The 20769-nt window shown below is 36.9% G+C and overlaps 1 protein-coding gene across 16 annotated transcripts in view; it reads right to left on the bottom strand.

Annotated features, from left to right (window-relative positions):
* Positions 1 to 20769, bottom strand: part of MEF2C (myocyte enhancer factor 2C) — a 165393-nt gene that overhangs the window by 14549 nt on the left and 130075 nt on the right. For all 16 annotated transcript variants that reach the window (XM_077139174.1, XM_077139173.1, XM_077139175.1 and 13 more), the window contains 2 exons: positions 17231 to 17417; positions 15083 to 15130 (listed from right to left, as the gene is read on the bottom strand). In XM_077139174.1, coding sequence (XP_076995289.1) covers positions 15083 to 15130; positions 17231 to 17417 — 235 coding nt within the window. The remainder of the gene's footprint in view (positions 1 to 15082; positions 15131 to 17230; positions 17418 to 20769) is intronic.

Genomic DNA, 20769 nt, shown 5'->3' with positions numbered 1-20769 from the left:
CCCAAGTCAAGACAGCCTAGGGTGAGGTGCCCACAGAATGATTCAGCTTAAGTGTTGCTGAGTTCCTAGGAGGGAAGCGATAATCCAACAAAGATATGCAGAAAAGGCACGAATTGATGTGGGCTTTGGAGAAGGAGAGGAGATAGAAAGATACGCTAGGCTTGTTCTGGTTGCTGGAAAACGGCCGGTGGAGGAATTCACAGAGCATAATCTGGGACATGCTGAGGAACCCAGGTAGGAGGGAACCTCTGAAAATGAAGGAGGAGACAGAGGTTCCAAGGGACACAGAGGTCTGGCTGGGGAGGAGACCTTGAATTCCAGGTTAAAATGTCTTGGGTTTATAGGTGGTGGAAAGACAAAATCATGACGATTTCAGAGTACAGATAAAACAGGCCTACAAATGATCTATGGGCTACCTGGAATTAGGAAAGCCTGCTAGTGTGGATGGAGTCCTGTCTGAACCCTACAGGGAAGGTCTGAGGTAGAGGCAATGAGGAATTGGAATGGCAAAGCACAGGTGTATTTCAGGAGCTACTGTCGGGAGCATCTTTTGAATTAGAACATATCTGAGGCACACTGCAAAAAAGCACATTTGTTCTTCATGTCCCATTCATTTGCTGTCTCATTTTATGCATGAACAAACAGGCTGAATATTCAACAAACAACTACAAGATTAAATCTGTCAGTTGGGCTATGCATAAAATTCTCTCAGTTACCAAAAAAAACCCAAAAAACCAAAAAGTGAAGGAAACATCCCCCAAACGTGTGCACACAGTAGTCACTTAAGATATATAAGTTGAATGTGAATGTAAATTACTCTTCTGTAATAAAACGTCAAGAAAATTAGTTAAAGTATCTAAAACCGGTTAAATATGTCCAGAGCCCCAATTTTTCTTTTACAGTTAATGCGGACAGTTTTCTGTGGCAAAAGTTATCACATGAAACAAATATATCTGTCCCTTTGCTTACTGAGAGAAGTACAAAAGAAAGAAGATGCTCACTTAGAAAAATGCTTGGCAAAAAAAGAATGCTCAGATGAGTTTTGTATTCAACGTATCTTACTGAATCATTACTGCGAACACGTCAGAGTATTCGTTTTAATTACCAGGTTCTATAGGATAAAAAGAGAATGAGAAAACCAACACCAAATTTGCACTATACTTTCATACTGACACACTGAATACATATGTCACTTATCTATTAAGCCTGTGTGAGATCTGGTTTAAATAAACAATCAAATGGAAAATTAGCTGGGTAATTTCAAAAGAAGGGGGGAAAAAAAAGTCAGTTAAGCAGTGCATTGAAGCTTGAACAGATCAGAAGAAACTAAAACCCCGGCTGGGTAGATGCCGATACTGGTTTGCATGGAGGAGTTATTTTGCTAAAAGGAAGTAAAACCGCTTCGTGAAATGTGTTGTCCTATGATATGACAAGCCCTGGGCCAGTGTGTGAAAATGGAAATGCTTCACAGAGTCTCAGCAAAAAGGGCCTTTTTTTTTTTTATGTTTAAAGAAACATTTTTCTACAGTAAACTTTCTGAGAAATTCCAACAAAGCTTACGTCTTTTTGCCCGCATTTTAAACAATGATTCGGGGTAGCAGAGAGAGAGAGAAAAAAGTAAACATACGTTATCGTTATTCACCCAAAAAATACTTCAAAAACTGAAACACTGATTTAAAAAGAGTAATCTATTCTTCTCCCAGAATAGTTCCTGTTATTTGAAAATGATGCCATTTGAGAAGATTAGTCACATATTTTAAGGTGTTTATATCTTGCATGTAAAATATTTTGAACCATGATGACATTTCTTCAATTCGTATTTTTAGAGCATGAAGTTATTTTTAAGAACAAACAACTGCTGCCTTTTTACCGGTGAATTTCTGCTGTTTATAGCACATTGTGCCAGCTAGCATTTTGGAGCCATATAATAACCATTTCTGTTTCCAGCCACCAAATTGTTATTCTTTTGGCATAATATAGATTGAGGAATGCAAGACTGTGGATCCTAAACCAGTGATATAGAAACCTATCATTTTGAAAATCAATGATGAATACATGTGTGTGGTTTACTGCTAAGAAGAATCTGCATTTAAACCAGCTCGGAAAGCGTGGCCTCCTTGCACTGCAAACGCTGTGGCCCGGGCTGAGACTGCTGACCACCTTAGCGTCAGTTCGCCAAGGAGAATGGTCTCATTTAAATTCGGGGCTGGGGGAGGTGGGAAACACCACCCCTCAACAACCTTCTAATATAGAGATGAAACCTTTCTGCACGCTGTGTCTTAAAATTACCCTCTGCCTGGGCAATTATCAATTTAGATGTGACTGTATGCAGATGTCACATTCCCCTGACCACTTAAAAGCACAAAAATTATATGGCTAGAGTGAATGGATTTCTTGATTACAGATTATAAGAAAATGAGGAACAGACCAACTTTAGAGTAGTTGGTTTTATAGTTTCATTTGATTAAAAATATTGTTTCACATACATACACACAATTTACACATTCATGATACAATCTGTATAAAGGATAATAGAACCAACCTCTACTGGTTGCAAGTTTCTAAACGCTCCTATTAAGACTAGTGTAAATACAACGAACTTGAAATGGGCAGCTAGGAGAAAAATACATCTTTTTTTCTACCCAGTTTTAACTTGCAAATACTTGCTGTTTCTTTTATTGACTCCTATTTTAAGAAGTTGTAAATTCAAAGAACATATTCCTGGCTTAAGATGTTATGAGGAGGACACTTTGCCTTGTCTTGTCTTACAAAGCTCAATTGAGCGTGCAGCTCTCACTGAGCCCAAGACCTCTAACACTCTCTCTGATTTGGATGTTCAGACATTATGAGCTTTTTCACTTGTTTTTTTTTTGGGGGGGGAGGTCCATTCTCGGGCTCTCAATTATAAATACCAGTATATACAACTAGTAAGCACAAAACAAAAACTGCTCCCTATGGACCAAGGCCATTCTTCTTTTAATTGGCACAATGTTCCTTTCAATCTCCCAGACCTTGTCATCTTTGACTTTTCTCCCTTCTTTTCAACTCCATATCCAACCAGATCTCACACCTTTCTAATTTACTATTTTTATTTTACAAATGCCTCTTGTCTGGTCCTTCCTTCCATTTCTCTTGCCACCACCCTAGTTTAGGCTTTCACCATCATTTGACTAGGGTTTTTAATAACTTCCCATGTAGTCTCGAGTTTCAGAATTCTTTGCCAGGTCTTAAGATGGACTTCAAGAAAGTTGTGAGCTCCTTAAAGCTGTAAGCAAACTTTCATGTATACGTGTGGTGTTAAAACTAATGTACAGTCCTGCCACACCCTGGGAAATCTTCCTAATCTGCCACTTTTTTCATGCTGCTGGGCAGCAGCCTGCCTGGCACTCAACCTACCTGTCTACAGCGGGACTCACTCTATCTAATCTAATTTCTAGTGGCCATAGTCAGGTTCATGGTCTTCTCAGTATGCCCAAGTCTCTGCTCTAGCAAGTCCCCAATTAAGAGTGTTTTCTCTCCTGTCTAATTAAAATTCATCTTTTAGGGATCAGCTAAAGTCTAACTCTTTACGGAGCTTTTCAGACTTTAGCCTGTGTTGAAGTAACTCTCCTCTAAACTCCTGCAGCAGTCAGAGGCAGTGATATTCCACAAAGCACTAGATCTGTAACTGTTTCAGTGCTTATGAAGCAGATGTGTAGAATATGTTAGAAAAATGAGTAATTATTCTGGAATCACACTGAAAATTAAGTTACTGAAGGAGGGTGCCATGAGAACTGAAAACGTATTGAGTCATTTGCTAATTTCAAACCCTGAGGGTCTCTCCTCCTTATGCTACTTGTGAACATTTTCTATTTTAGGTAATGATTGCATACTGATGACCAAGTATGTCATTGAGACAAACCACGTAATGTAAAAGTTGGGAAATCATGCAAGTGCCTACCTACTAGAGTTCACTGAAGTTTCTTTTCCACCTGCGGCTCCTGTTTAGTCATTTCATAGCATATTACCTTAGCTGATCACAAGTTGTAGACCCAAATAAAGTAGGCGCTTTCCCTAATGAAAAATAAAACTTCAATGGAACACTGGATCTTTTCTTCCACCAAGACAAATGGCCATAGGATGTCTCTATATCAAGATGAATCTCAATAATAATTTACTCATTCAGAACGTTCTACCACAAGATGATATCTAGACAGGCTGCATGATACCCCAGGAAAAGAATGGCAGAAGGGTGGCAATTAGAGGTGTGGAAGATTTTATTAGATAGTTCAGAGGGAGAACTCCCAGACAGAGGGAACGCATGATCCAGAGATGGAGTCGTGAGTCTGAGGAGGATGGGCATTTCTATGAAGGAGAAACACCAGGTATTTAAGACCATGAAGTCTTCAGAAGCTGGAAAATCAAGCTTGGTTAATATGACGGCCTCCCAGATCATGTTAAATTTATACTGTAGACTTTATGCTAAACTTCCACTGAACTTTATGCTAAGAAAATGAGCATCAAAGACAGTTTGTTGCTAATGCTGTATGTTAGGAAAATAAAAATAGAGGTTGTGGAAAAGAGATTAAAGGGGGTTAGGCTGCTCTTAGAGAGTTCAGATGCTTCCGTGATAATCCACAAGAGATCTCAGGGAGGCAGCAGGAATGGGATGATTTACAAGGAAGACAGGAGTTGAGGACAAGGGAGGATTAAGCAAACACATCCAGGTTTCGAATTATGAAGTCTGTTAGAGTCCCTTCAACCCCACTGGGGCTTAGTTTTAGCAATGCTAAGTAATGATTTCATTAATATGAGAAAATCATACAAGTAACTTTTGGTGTGCTATTTCGAGGTATGCTTTTAAAGGTAGATGTTGTAATATTTTAGTTAATAATCTTCTCTGTAATAGACTCAGAGGGCAAAAAATGCCTACCTAACTACTGTCAATTTAAGAGATCAAATTCAGTGTAAGCTGAATTAGAGATTCACAGATACTCATTTGAGGTAGCCACCCAATATGACTGTGCAGTAATATTGACAGTAACAAACCCTTCATACAGTATTATCTATCAATAACGTTAACACCACCAAGCATGCACAGGAAGTGCCCAGAGCAGTACCAGGCACGCAGTGTATGCTAGCTAAATACGTGCTATTATACATGGCGATAAAACACCTTTAATCCCCACAAGGACAGCCCTATGGGGTAGGAACAGTATTCCTGTGTCATGGAATGAGAAAACTGAAGAACAGAGAGGTCCAGTAATTTGCCCAGCGTCAAACAGCTAACAACTGGTAGGGCCATGATTTGACCCAATTGGTGTGTCCCAAGCCCATGCCCTCAACTGTATCACACTGTTCCTTGAGAATCAGTTATGTGCTTATGTTTTGAAAACTTTTTTGAGTCAAGTCTCATTCCGGTTGACAGAAATAGAAGGAACGGAGGAAATGAATGAAATGTGAGGCTAGGGTTAGGAGACTCAGTTCCTCCTAAGCCAGAGGTGGTAAGGAAACTCCAGAGGTCCGTCGCATGGTCAATCTGTGCATCTAAACAGCAGTTCAGGTTCAGGGGACACTGAATTTACATAAAGAGGCAAAGAATGGCGATTTTCCGAACTATACTGCTGGTTTCCTTCTGGATAAATATATATTTATAAATAGGAAATACTGAGTTTGGTTACAGTAAACACCAGAGCAATTGTTTAACTTTTGGTGTGCTATTTTGAGTTGAAAATTAAATATGCATTTAAAGGTAGATTTTATAGTATTTTAGTCAATAATCTTCTCCTCTGAAACAGACTCGAGGGCAAAAATGCTTACCTAACTACTGTCATTTTAGAAGACCAGGTTCTATCAGAACCACTAAACACGAAAGTGAAATGTCTAATATTTTATAATATCCACTATTATTTGTTATTTGGAAAACAGTTTCTAATATATCTAGGTGTAAAAACTGCTTTGTTCTTAATTTTTTTCTTTATTAATTTTAACAGTATCTGATTTTTGGGAATTTAGAGCAAACTGCCACTGGAAAACATTAAACTGGAACATACCACTGAACTTCTGATGATATTGATTTACTTGTTTTTATTTCAGCAAAATATTTTACTTATTTATTTTTTCACCAGAATAATTTTGAAAACATTTCCAACATACTGTCTGTTTAAACCAGAGATGTCACATACATAATAATGCTCACAACTATCAATTAATTTTACATTTGACTTTTTAAATGCTTCTATAATTAGAAGTTAGTTTACAGTATCTGGGCATTGTTTTCTTTTCATCTTTTCAAAGGAAATACCATTAAATTGTATGGTTGTAGTGCTCATACAACCTACTCCTCTGCTAAAATATTTTTTAGTGGAAAAATATTATGACTTTCTAGACTACAGCCCTATACTAGCTCTGTCCTAAATGCCTGAAACCTTGTTAAATGCTGTAGGAACTATATGTTATTCAGATGTTGTGAATCACCATGAATTTTTTTTCTTTCTTTTGAGGGAAAAGGAGATGTTTTTTACTGGATGGTTTTAAGGGAACCGGCAACCACAAAACACTTGGGGGTCCGAAATCTGGGAATGATGAAAATTTCAATATGCCTAATGCTGTAGAGGGGCAAATCAGATTTCTGATTTTTATTCTGCTAAAGACTCCTGATTACAGATTCTTAAACATGAAACCAAGTCTCCATTCTTCATGGGGTTTTCTTAGGGAAATAATCATATAGTAATATATAATGCTAGACTGTGAAGGAACTCCAGTGAAACCTCAGTGACTGCTGTGGTGTGTTCTTAGAAAAATACCCCAAATATACATCAAAGCCAAGGTTATTTTTGGCCATACCAGTCAGAGGGCAGCAGACATTCTAAAAAGAGACTGGTCTTCTCTGCCTGACCATGTCACCCTGGATGAAGCTGAAACAGAGCTCCACGAATTTCACACGCAGCCCACTTGTCCTTGATGTCTCTTCAACTGTGCTTTGGTGAATTTTTGTGAGATTAACAGCATCTGCCAACTAGTACTGAACTTAAAACACACGGCACCTACTATAAACTTTGGATTCCGAGGCAGATGCAAACCATTTTTAACTTATTACTGAATTTTTTTCTCCCCAAACATTGAGAGTCTATGTCATAAAGTGGGCTTGGACGCCTCTCTGTCGTTTGCTCTAACAGTCATGTGAATTAGGCAGTATCGTCCTGATTTCTGTCCGATTCGGAAACTGAGGCTCAGGCAACTCATGTGATTTGCTAAAGGTCACCCTGTCAGTAATTGGAAGAGCTTTGATTTGAATCCAAAATGCAAGCTGCTTCCACTATATTATTATAAACGCCAGATGTTTCAGATTTAGAAAGCATCCTTGTATTTCTCCCTCTCTTAAAATACAGGCTCCATTTGCAAATAAGGAAGAAATTGATAAGCTGATATTTCTAGTGCACAGAAACATTGTTGTACTTAGGGTACTACTGATTTACCAAAGGGATAGTTTTAATTGCACCATAAAAACGATATTGAACTTTCCTATCTTTAAAAAATTCCACCTAACATGAGTGATAGATTTATGACTCATTTAATTGTTCGCTTGCGATTTTTTTGGCTGTCTCTTTGCTAAAAGTGAGGGGGTGTCTTCATTATTGACACAATCGTTCATTCTTTCAATCACTTCTATAAACAAAAATATTGAGACAGTATAAATTAGAGAGAACGCTGACAGAAAAGAAAGAATAATTACTTGTGGTTTTAACATTTACACAACTGCTGCAAACACATCGGAAGTTCATAATGTTCAAAGTGAAATGTGTTGCATTGCGCTGTGCCGCTCGCACGTTCAGCCCCAGATTTATGAACATATCTGCTTTACTCCCAGCTTGGAGGACAGAGGCGCCACAACGGGTATCTCCGTGAAGTCTACCAGGGTCTACGCGCTCATTGCTCAATTAATAACTATTACTGCAACTGCACTGAACTTTTTTTTTGATTAGGAAATCAAGGACATTGATAATTATACTATTAACAACAGCTAACATTTATTAGACAAGCTCTTAGTCTATGGCATGAAGTATCCTCGACGCCTTATACTGATGATCTAATTTAATTCTCACAACAATCCTGCAAAATGGGAACTCACAGAATTTCAATAACGTCGTCCCTAAAATAACCTACAGGCCATGCATTTTATTTGGTTATTTTATTATCCTGAATATCTGTCTCTGGAATATTTTCCCAAATTACTTCGTGAGTAAAAAATTCTGCTCCGTGATTTTATAATTTTCTCTGAGTTGCTTAATATTAAACTAAAGATTCCTTTATCATGATTGTTATGTAAATTAATGTTATCATGTTTGAATATGTAAATTAACCACAGATTCAGATTTTCTATTATTACTATATTCTAATAACCTATATTAGTATGGCAGGTTTTCCCACCTTCGCAACTATAAATACAATGCAATCAGTTGTTTAAAACAAAAGGAGGCGGTAAGGGGACTCTAAGGTCAAGAAATTTTGGGTAAAATGGTTAACTAGATAGTAATTTAGATTCAGTTAAATACTATTAAAATGGAGCAATAATAAACAAACTTGGCACCCTATGGATACATGTATAGATAATGAATTGAAATTGTTTATCCAAAATTGTGGTCCAATATAGTTTCTTTTAGCTTGAAGCAGTTAATAATCTTTTAAATATGACACTGTGCTCTTACTAAATACTCTTTGATTTTGAAATTCAAGTGAGACATATTTTATAAGATTAAATGCTAAATTTAAATGATTGGCAAGGGTTTGGGCAGTTGTCTAAAAACAGCAACTTTTAGACAACTGTTGCATGACGAGCCTTGGAACCCCAAGTGAGAAAGTCCCTAGGTTGGTAAAAAATTGATTTCCAAAAGAGGGTTTTTTTTTTAACCACATCCCTCGTTCATGCTATCTATTGATGCACAATTTCACATCACTGACAACTTTGAAAAAAGCTCTTCTTTCCATATTATTGCTAAATAAAACCTTGTGGTGATGCTATAAATGGGGAATAGAGAAATCAGTAGTGCACAAGGAAAAAAGATGGCTGAGAGGAAAAAAAATTTCTTTTGAATATTAAGAGCTTGAATTTAATATTAAAAATGACCACGATTTTATTATCAGCCACAGTCCTTAGGTTCCATCAATGGGATACAAGTGAAGAGATCAATTTTTACGTTGCTTTACTGAATGCTGTCAGAGGATGGGAGAAAAGGGGGTATCGTGAAGCCAGAAATGTTGACAAAAAAGGGCTCTAAAACCTGCTAAAAGACTCTATGGGAAGTCAGAATTTGAAATTTTGTTTTTCGCTCTCAAAATCAAACACTCCAAGGAATGAAGTCAAACCAAAGGGGTTGAAGGCAGATTTTATGATAACCTGACTTATCCTGTAACATTCTTCATCTGTCTTCTCTGTGACTTGCCTTCCCCTAAACATTAGCCCCTAGAGAATGGTGTCAAGGTGCTGTTTTATCTGTAATTTGCCAGCTTTTGTATATGGGAAGTGGACACTGATTTCTCGGCAGTGTCTTTATATCACATGCCGTAGATCATCCTGTTAGAGGACTAAGTATTTTTTTCGTCTTTAATACATCTAGAAAACCTTGGTTTTGGTTAAAAATGTCACTATTACTTAATTTCACAGATAATAATAAATAATAAAGCAGTGTAATTGGATCTTTATGCCTGTGTCAACTTCCAAGGTAAATCAGCAAATGAATTCATTACTTTTATTCAGAACAATTTAAACAGAATACTTTCAAACAAAAACAATTAACCTAGTCTTTTCTCATTTGCTGCTTAATGATATTTTTATTTTTATTTTTATTAATTAAAAAAATTAACTAACACAACATTTAGAAATCATTCCATTCTACATATGCAATCAGTAATTCTTAATATCATCACATAAATGTATGATCATCATTTCTTAGTACATTTGCATCGATTTAGAAAAAGAAATAGCAAGACAACAGAAAAAGAAATAAAATGATAATATAGAGAAAAAATAAAAATAAAAAAATATATAAAAAAACTATAGCTCAGATGCAGCTTCATTCAGTGTTTTAACATAATTACATTACAATTAGGTAGTTGCTTAATGATATTTTAAAAACAATATCAAATTATATCTTTATACTATAATAAACTAGTTTTATTATTTGGGAGCAGTTTACACGGTGTCCTTCCCCCTTTTTTGAATATCGTAATCTGAATTTGTGTTTTGTAAGGCAACCAAAATGCAAACTCATTAAAGCCAATCTGCTTTAGACTGAATTTATAACCCCTTTACCAATTTTCAAGTCATTGAGTAAGATTTGGAGAGAAAGTCTGTCTGATGAGTAAGCCAGCTTAGTAATTTTGATGAGTAGTCTTAAAAAGAAATGCTTGCAAATAATGACACTGGTAAAGAATAATTAAATATCCTATGACCTTTTCTCTTCCCACTTAGTCTTATTTTGTAATATGCTATTTTTTTCTCTTTCAATGCTAAATAAATTTTTTTAAATGCCATTTGGTAAATTTCATGATTACATGATCATAAAACATTTGCATATGAATGGCTCTAAACCTATTTGTGTCTTCTCCCCAGTTTCAGTATTAAGTTCAAAAGTGCCAAGTTATGGCCTACGGTCTTGTTAGATGGAGTCTTTTCAAGGTCTGGAAACCAGGCTTCCTCTCTCTGCTCTGTGATTTATCCCAAGCAATACACTACACTGCCACCATCAAGTCTCCACGTACTTAGCTGATATAAATTAAGCATTCCAGAAGTGACAAAGCTTGACAACCAAATGCATAAAATAGTAAACAATTAACAATCAAAATAAGGAAACAGCTGTTAGTTTCTTTTTATATAAAATTATATCTAATTTCAATAAATGCCAATTAAAATTATTAACCAATAAGCATAAATCTCCTTTGCCTTATTGTCAAACAGCCATGTAGATTGTAAAATTCTCTTAAATTTTCAAAGAGATTCCTAAAATCTTTTTTTTTGGAGGGGGAGGGGTCTCAATTCTGAATCTGTAAATCCTTGAGCATCCTAAGTATTGTTTACTGGATAAAAGACAGCCATGCTATCAAAGTGAAAACAAAAGGTACTAATAAGAAAGCAAATAATCTAACACAAGGCACTGCTGTGCCTATGGTTATTTCCATTAAATCTAGTGATTAAAAATCTCAACTAAACTTGATCTTACAGTCATCAATAACCACCAAGTTTTAACAAGCTTTAATATACAGAGATTTGACAAAATGTCGTTTTAAAAGCAGTGACTTTGCATTTTAGTGGTTGAGAGGAAAGGATTAAGTAATGGATGGATAACCGTCAACTGAAACCTAGAAATGTCACTATTACTAATGTATTATAACGATTTACTATCTATTTCTCTCATATCAAGAGTATACTCCCATCCTGTTACTTCTTTACACTTGCCTTCATCTTTGAAATTATTTAAATTTAAGCAATGATAAGAGGTTTTGTTGTTTTAAAAGGTGATTTATGATGCTCTAAGATACCAACCCATGTTTCATTTACTGCCATATGTCAGCTTTAATTTTCCTACTAAGCGTGTTAGAGGAGTTAGTAAAACTTAGGTTTATTGCCCAATGGGGCTGAGCCATTTAGTCAGATAATTAATTAGATATTCACTGTATAAAATATAAGATAAATTATTTTTGTAAATTACAGATCAAAAGTATTTTTCTATTTAAAGTTATATAATTTCCTTGCAATATTCTTTCTTTTCTCTACATCATCACTATGAAAACACTTTGCTTAGAAAATCAACTTTTCTTTTATTCTGCCAACATAAATTTACTATTTCCCATGAGGTAAGTTTTGTGCCTTGAGCTGGGAATACAAGCTGAATAAGATAAAGTTTTCCTTTGGAGAACTGAGTGTTGAGCAGATAAGAAGTGTGCAGACACTGTAACATTCATTACACTGTAACATACATTACAATTCATTACATTCTAATGCAATGAAACAAATATGCAGGCAAAGGCTACTAGGAGAGCACGAAGAGGTGCGCAGAGTCAGGAAAAGGCTTTCCTGAATGGCTAAACTGAATTATAAGAGATGACAAAGAGTGCTCAACAGTGCAAAGCAGGGGGAGGGAAAGGAGCTCTAGGAATGGACGTGGTTTGGAAAGTGGCAGCACAGAGTAGCGGTTAATAGCATGGGCTATGGAACCCAAGTGCTAGGTTCCACCTTGGGCAATTACTTAGCTTCTCTGTGCCTCAGTGTTCCCATCTGTAGAAAGGACATAATATGAATATCTACTTTAGAAGACTGCTATGAGAAGGAATGAATTACTTTTTTTGTAAATCATGCAATAAGGTCAATATAAATGTTCACTGATATTAGAGTTGAAGTGTGGGGTTGTTGATGGGAGTGGTGGAAGGTAAGAGTAGAGAGTAGGGATGGACCAGTGATAACAGGCTCACGTTAATTGTGAGAGTTGGCAAAGCATTGCTGGATATTAAGCACATGAATGATGATCTACAATTAGCTTAAGGCTTTGAGAAAGGACCATCTGTCATGGAAAGAGGGGCGCAGATTGAAATATGAAGGAGGCTCTGAAGCGTTGGTAAAAGTCTAAACCAGGGTGGTGGGATAGGTTAGAGAGAAAGGGGTTGGATTTAGAAAGTTGGTAAGAGTTGGTGACTCACTGGATGAGGGAGAGGGATGGAAAATATGCTATACTTTATGTTGGAGCTGAACTGAAAAAGAGAGTGTTTAACTTTTTTTGATGTTTTGTTATTTATAGGCACACAATAAATGTTAAAGTTACTGTCTTCCTTCACAAGACTATTCCTTTTTCACATGTCGAAATTTGGAAGATATCTATTGTCCATTTTGCTTTAAGTTTCCTTTTTTGAAAATGTTAGAGACATTCTGGCTGGCCTCGTTTCCCCCTGGTGTTATGTGATTCTCTGACATCAGCACAGATATATTCAGCTTTGACATATGATACTGACCGTCAGAGAGAGAAGGGACGGCTCAGCTTGTGAGCAGGACATGACAGCTAACTAAGTCCAAGGCTAACTGGCATTTATAACAGGTGCTTGATGGAACACAGTTAGAAAGGGTTTCATCCTCTATTTTTAAAAAAGTGGGTAAGCTCTGTTTCACATTATATAGAAACTATGAAAGTTATATGCTTGATGCTTCGAGATACAATCAAGATAGGAAATTTATTGTCATCAGTGTGGAGCACCTGAGTCTCTATTTTTTTTTTCCTTCTACTTTTGAAGGAGAAGATTCTCATCCCAGTGACAGTGGTCCTGAGGTAGGAGGATGGATTAGCTAAGATCTTAAAGTTTTCAAATAATTCTATGATGCTGTAGGTTTGTATGTGGCTAACTTTTATTCTTTTAAGACCGTCTTCTCTGTCCCAGGAAGGCCATTAAACTTGGCAGACTATCAGGCAATTGACGGCCGCATCATTGAACAACCAAACACTTTCTATTTTCAATATAGGATTCTAAAGCTTCCTTGTTAGTAAGCAGTAAGAGGAGGCGATTTCCGTAAAAGAGGGGTTACCCGTTTTTTGTCTAATAACTTTCATCACCATTACGGGCTGTTCCCACAATAGCAAACAACTGGTGCAAAGAGATATTGGATAAAACATCAAAATGACTCAACTATTTTTCTTCTATTATGTCTTGATATTTGTGACAAACCAATTCTTAGTCCCCACCACTCGAACAACAGTGTTTGGCAGAGATATGACTCCAAGGAACATTAGTTTGGCTTTGATTTGGCTCAGTAATTTCGAGGCTACATATTACAAAGTATTTTCTTTTCAAAGTATCTTTTAAGGGGTAAAATGAATATTTGATTTCTGTGTCTGACAAAATAATACTTTGCGTTTACTCAATTTGATTCTACCTAATTTTCAAAAAGATGTTAAAAAAGGAAGTGCCATTCATTCTATTTCTCGGGGATGTGTAATTCTAACATATTTTCTTCATTCTTCAGATAATAATGAAGAATTAGTGAAAAGCCATCTCAGAGGTGATAAACATAGCTTCCAAATGTATATATTTATAAAAACATTTTGTATGCCAATATTCTTCACTTTCTTATATTTAGTAGGGTATTTCATTCAAACCTGGCAAAATATTTTAATTAGGCTGTCCATGTGTATTTCAATAAACTTATTTTTTTTGACATTTCAAACATAACTGTGTCATTCACGCCTGCTGCCTCTATTTTAAATGCATAGCATGTTCCAGGTGCAAAAATTACCATGGTTACTTCTTATGGCAATAGTGAACTGTAGTTGGCATTTAAAAGTATCGTAGTGCCTTGCCTCTGAATTAAAAATGACATCAATATCTCAATAATAGAAACATTATGATTAATATGGAACCCTGGAAAAGGGTGACCATGAGACAATTAGCCACAGTGAAAGACATTATTAATAACTAAAATATACTTAAGGGGCTCCTTTTTGGAAACATCACATTCATAGAGTCTCTAAGAGCCCATTTTGATCCAGTTTTGTTTTATTAACAGTATTTTTGAATGGCTATAAGTATCTTACTTCCTTTTCTTCTTTTGTACTCTCCTGTAGAAATGTACATGGGTTTAGTATGTTGGATGGAAAGTGACTCACACTTAATATGCACTGATTACTAAAGTACTCTTGTGAGCAGGGGTGGTATGTGGATTAAGTTAATCTAATGGAACCCTCAATTCTCTGATTACTTTAGCTAGTTGAAGTTTTTGTTTTTTTTTTTTTTTTTTACATGGGCAGGCGCCGGGAATCGAACCCGGGTCCTCTGGCATGGCAAGCGAGCATTCTTACCTGCTAAGCTACCGTGGCCCGCCCGGCTAGTTGAAGTTTTATTAAGGAAAGCTGTGGTCAATAAATAATCTCTGGAAATTCAGAATTCTAAGTTGCTATTTAATCACTCTTGCTTCAGAAAAGTGCTTTAGAAATTGTTGGGGACATTTTTCTATACCTCTCACAGACTTCTCAACTTTGTTCAAAAAGACTTACTTTCTGCAAACCGTCCAACAGAAGAACTCTGAATACTGATACTGCAGAACTGAAATGAAGCCTCTGCTTACCTGCGCTGGTGCCTGCACCGGACGTGAGGTCTCCGCCCATCAGACCACCTGTGGATTAAAGAGAAAAATCAAAGGGAGAAAGGCGAGAGGCCCATTAAACAAAATACTTTCCCTTTAGCAACCTCAGTATTTTGTCCTCCCCTAAGAGTCACACAAGTTTACCTAAGCCAGATGTAATGGCTGACATTTATTTTACTGTGATGTGCTGTGTTCAAACATTAAAAATACATACAGTCCATCACTGACATTTTGCAGACTCCTTTTTTCTAAGAAAGATTATATTTTAAAAATCCAGTCTTTGAATGACCTTTGCATTTTTATTATTTCCAAATTCAGTTTTTCTTAAGAGAATGTCTCACAGAAAGTAAAAAAAGAGTAAGATCTACCTTACACTTAGATAACAATACATCTGATGTTTAGATTTTTGTAAATATATTTTACAAGTTAATTTTTGTGGAATGGTAATTGTCCAGAATTTTGGTCATTTCATGAATCAATCCCCAGTTAAAAAGCTTATTTACTACCTAAATTTCACTGACAGACACAACAGAACAAGTTTTCACTGGCCACAAATTTAGAAATGCATGCTTATTCACTGTTAACTTAAGAAAGTGCATTAATATTTGGCAATGTTTATTTATGAGAGGATGTTTCAATAAAATAATGACTGTTGGTTTTTAAGAGAAAAGATTTAGCAAAAAGAATAGTAGTGAGAATATCATCTAAATTATTTTCCAATTTCATCCAAGTCAAACCATAGTTATTAGTTGGTTCTTGTTTTGTATTTAGAAGATTATGTTCATTATTTTTTGAAGAAAACGCTTATTGTTCCCAATCAAAGAACATTTTGAAAGTAAAGTATCAGATTTAAAAAATGAGCATTGGTTCATCAAACGTAAAATTCAACTAAATTTGAGTATGACCTGAAAGCCATACATATAGCTATTTTCAGAGGTTAGAAGAATTGCACAATGTATTTCTTATTAAACATCCCCCAGATTCAAGATTGATCCAGATTTTTTATTCAGCTAATTCTGACAGCATTTTCCAAATAAAATGTTTGTATTAAAAGCATTATATGTTTAGTTTCAACTATAAGGCAGATATTTAGGCAGAATAATTCATCCATGAATGAAGTGCTTTAGATACAGTTATGTGTCTAAGATACATTAAAAAAAACTTGCTATGAAATAAAAAACACTTGCTATGGAGTGCTTTCTTAAAAATAAAATGCAAATAACTAATAGTTTGATGTAGGTGATTTATAAGTACTATGATTTTTGGAGCTTCTTTTGGAAACATGAAGGAATCGTTTAGTTATATTCAATATATATTCACTTAGTTCCAATCGTGAGCCTGGAAAATCAACAGGGACAACGTTCTCCCCTTCAAAAAAAATAAGTCCAGTGGGGGAAATAGACACTTTCTCAATAAAGCATCTCACAATGTGTTTTTGCTTGATCTGAATACTGAGAAGGGGTGAGCCTCTCCCAAGCAATGATTTCTGTTCTCTGGGACACTGAAAACTAACAGAAGGGTCTTCCTAAAAATGCAGAACTAAATTCGTGGCGGTGTGCACGTGCTCGCTGAGCTTTTAACTTCATCTCTGACCCAAGTTTACTGTGCTTATTTTACGTTTATCAATCATTATTCTGTGGCATTTTTTCCTTGCGCCTTAATTCTGGGACAAGTTACCGTATAAATAAATAAATAACAATAAAGTGAACAAAGTAATGAATGAGTTAAATGCTATCAAATGGTAAGAAGCAAGACTATAGGGGAAGTTTTCATAGAAGAGGTGATATCTTGGTAGGGGGAAGAGGGAAGATGGAATTAAAGGCAGGGAAGGAGTATTAAGCAAAAGCCTGGAGGCGGGATATCTGACGTCCTGTTTGAGAAAGTATGTGGTTAAAATACAGCACCTTAGGTGGGCTGGTGACAGACAGGCTGAAAGGTGCAGAGTCTGAAAGATTTTGAAAGATACACTACAAGGGTTTAAGGCTTTATTATATAGAAGACATAGCAGGGAGGATGTTAGGTAATGTAGGAAGTGAAGAGAAAGCTGACATTTTGTAGGTAAAATCGTCTTGGCTTTCGCCCAAAGTAGCTCCTTGCAATGCTTTAGCATCATTTCTTATCAGGACATACCTGTGTTGCCTGCACTTGGAGGTCGATGTGTTACGCCAGGAGACATACTGTTCCTCTGCAGAGAAGGGTGGGCCAGTGGCAGAAGGTTGGGGTTTCCCAGTGAGCTGACGGGGTTGCTGTAGACCAGGCTGCTGTGGCTGGACACTGGGATGGACACCGGCATCTCAAAGTTAGGAGGCGGAACAGCCTGCGGGAGCAGAGAGCAACGCGCATTAAAGAAAAGAATTGCACCAGAAGTCCTCAGGCACAGACAGCTGGTACTCTTTCAAGAAAACTCTCAAATTCCAAACGGCTTGGCGTCTAGAAGACCACTAACAAGAGCTCTCAAGGTGTTCAGATCGTAAATGCATTTCTTTAATGTGCTTAGAACACTTCCTCAGCAGCTATTAGAAAATGTTTCACTTTTGTTTAAAACAAAGCCCCATTTCATTAGACTCCATTGTCTGACTTCCATTCTATCAGGTAATAATTGTTCATTTGTGATATCTAAAATCTGGTGCCAGAAATGACTGCAAGATCAAAGGTACATGACTGTGATAACTTCATGGAGAAAAAGGAGGATTAAAATGCCAACCGGAGGCTTCAGCTTAATTGCTTATTGAAGCATATTTATGCATAAGTTTAATGATATAAAATCATCTCCAGGCACGTGAATAGCACATATACCTTAATTATTATTTTTAAAGCCTGTCCTTTGAAAGAAACTCTAAAGATAATAGACATTTTAAGATACAGAATTCAACACAGCATGTATCACATTTTAAAATTATAGTTCAGAATATATGTGCGTCTTCACATTTGGGGATGTACTGCCACTGACATGTAAGACCTTTATCTCAAAATGAGAGCAAGTTAGCAAATATATACTGAAAGGAAACTGTGCGGATGTCTAATTGGAGCAATTCAGGTCTCAACTACTGATTTTTTTGGTATTATATTGGCAATTTAAGCAAAATCAGGTTTATTTTTCTGCTTTCATTAACATAATCACACTTGTCCCGTCTTCCTTTTTTCACATTACAAATGAAGATACCATTTGAATATATTGTTAGAGAACTCAGAGTGTCAGAGTACACAGCATTCTCAATATGAAATGTGTGTGTGTGTATATATACATATAATTATGTGTATGTAGTTAATATATCAGAAATAGGGTTTATATAGAGCAATCTGTTAGGGGTTCTCAAATAAGCCACTGCGCAAGTTTAAATGCATATATGTGTATGTGGCTCAACGTCACCTGTTTAACCATTTTTTCTTTCCGCAGCCCTAACACCAACTTTCTGCCACAAGCTGATGGGGCTGGCCTGCACCACACATCTTGCTCTACCATAGTGCTACGTTTATCCTGGTGATGATCATGATGCAAGTTATGCTCCCTTATTCTCTGTTTTTTTCCTACTTTTCTTCCATGATCTGGACATGTTAATATTGCCAAGACCAAGTGTTTCATTACTCTTTCCTTTAATATGTCCTTATATGTTTTATAAGGAAAGAAAACTATTCAAGAGATATATTACTATAGTCATTTTTTACTACGCTTTATCTGTTGTAAGCAAAGTAATAAAAATAATTTTGGGATAGACACAATGACGTCATGGAATAGGAATGTCTGATAAGACATCAAAGAATGAATATTTCTGCAAATTTCCAGAGCCGCTTTAAACAAAAAATTATTACTGTATGTTGCAGAATAAATGGCTACAGAGGGAATCAAATATTAATTCCTTCATCAGAAGGACAAATAAGAATTATTCTAACACACCTAAGGAACCAAAGTAAAGTAACTGTGCTGGGTATCCTCCATTCGGCTGTACAGATCCACTCTTCACTCTCCCAGCTGCATAGCCAGGCTGTCCTTGCCCTCTGGCTGCAGCCTGGCTAATTAAGGCTCTAGTCGAGGTTCAGCAGGCGGAGAGAGAGGCCACGGGTGTTTTGTTTATTGTAGCCCCTCCCTGCCGGGCCGCAGGATGGCAGAGGCTGCATTCCCTAGTGAAGGTCACAACTCTGTTTGGGTTGCTCTGTCCTCCCGACATTGATCTGGTAACTTTTCCCTCCCCTAGCTCCTTCAGGCCTTGAGTAGCAGCAGTTTTGGGAATCAAGCCCTAATGTGCTTCACTTCTCCTTCATGGTTCTCTTCCTGCCCATTTGTAGACAGTCCTTTTACTAAACTCTCTCCAGTGACCGTTTTGACCATGCCAGCTGTTTCCACAAGGACCCTGAGCTAGACAGTAACTCTGCGTCTGCAACAGCGGTGCTCCACAGGGTGGGGCTGTCTCTTTAGGGGACATATTGGAAATTTTGTGGGACTAATTTTGGGGGTCACAATGGCTGGGGGATGTTAATGGCATTTTACTGGGTGGGGGGGCCAGATATGCCCTATTACTTATGATATGTGGGACAGCTCTGCACAGTAAAGAACTATCTCTCATTCTATCCAACTTTCAAATACTGGATACTCTGAAATTTCCAGAGATGCAATTACTGTGTAGAACGAAGGAATCAACTACTTTGTTCTGTATGGAACGTCATTAGGAATCGTTCACCAGCTTGGAAAATCATGCCACTAATGGAAATTCTGCTCTTTTGACTTGAGTTGTAAATATAGAACAGTGTTTTCTCTCAATCTATGCCAATAAAGTTTTTCCCACACCACTTTACAGGAACTGCTCTTGCCAGAGTCACTAATAATCTCCAGTTTGCTAAATCCAAGGATAAGTTCTCAGTCTACAACTTGGACACAGCTAATCACTCCTGAGTTGATAAACTTTCTTCCCTTCCAAGGTCCTGCACTTTTCTTCCCTCCTCAATGTCTGCTCAACTTCTGTTCCTGCCTCTTTTCCCTGCTCTTAGGTAAAAGTGCCTAATCCTTTCTATCTCCATCTGGCTCAGGTCTCTTTTCTGATTCCAGACTTGAATATCTAAATAACACACAATATTTCTATTTGGAGGCCTAACAGACATCCCAAAACTAACATATATCCAATATTCAACTGCAGATCTTTCACTCTAAACTAGCTTAATCCGTATCTTTCCCCATCTCAAGGTGACGACAGTTCAATCCTTTCAGCTGTACAGACTACAATCTTTGGAGTCATCCCTCATTCTCCTCTCTCTCCCAACCCCCATCCATCCGTCCATCAAAACACGCAATTGGCTTAACTTCCAAATACATCAAGACTCTAGCCCACCTCTCACCCTGGTTTGAGTACCCTCATTTCTTGCCTGGATTATTGCAGTTGCCACCTAACAGATTTACCTGCTTCTATCCTTGCCTTCCTGTTTACTCACAACCCAGAAGTCGGAATGATGCTTTAAAAGCACAAAGCAGATGATGTCACTCCTCTCCAAACTCAGGCGGAATAAAAGCCCACGCTTTTACAACAGCCCTTTGTGCTTCAGCTTTCACTAATCTCTACACTCTAATTTCTTGCTATCCTCTCCCTCCCTTATTTCTACCTCATTTCTATGGCTAACTTCATCACCTCCTTGGAGTCCCTGCTCAAAATATGACTTTTCAAGGAAGCATATTTAATCCT

Source organism: Tamandua tetradactyla, chromosome 21 (genome assembly GCF_023851605.1).
Source record: "Tamandua tetradactyla isolate mTamTet1 chromosome 21, mTamTet1.pri, whole genome shotgun sequence".
NCBI classification, from domain to species: Eukaryota; Metazoa; Chordata; class Mammalia; order Pilosa; family Myrmecophagidae; genus Tamandua; species Tamandua tetradactyla.
The sequence above is the reverse complement of the archived record's forward strand: the minus strand, read 5'-3'. Positions and strand labels throughout refer to the sequence as shown.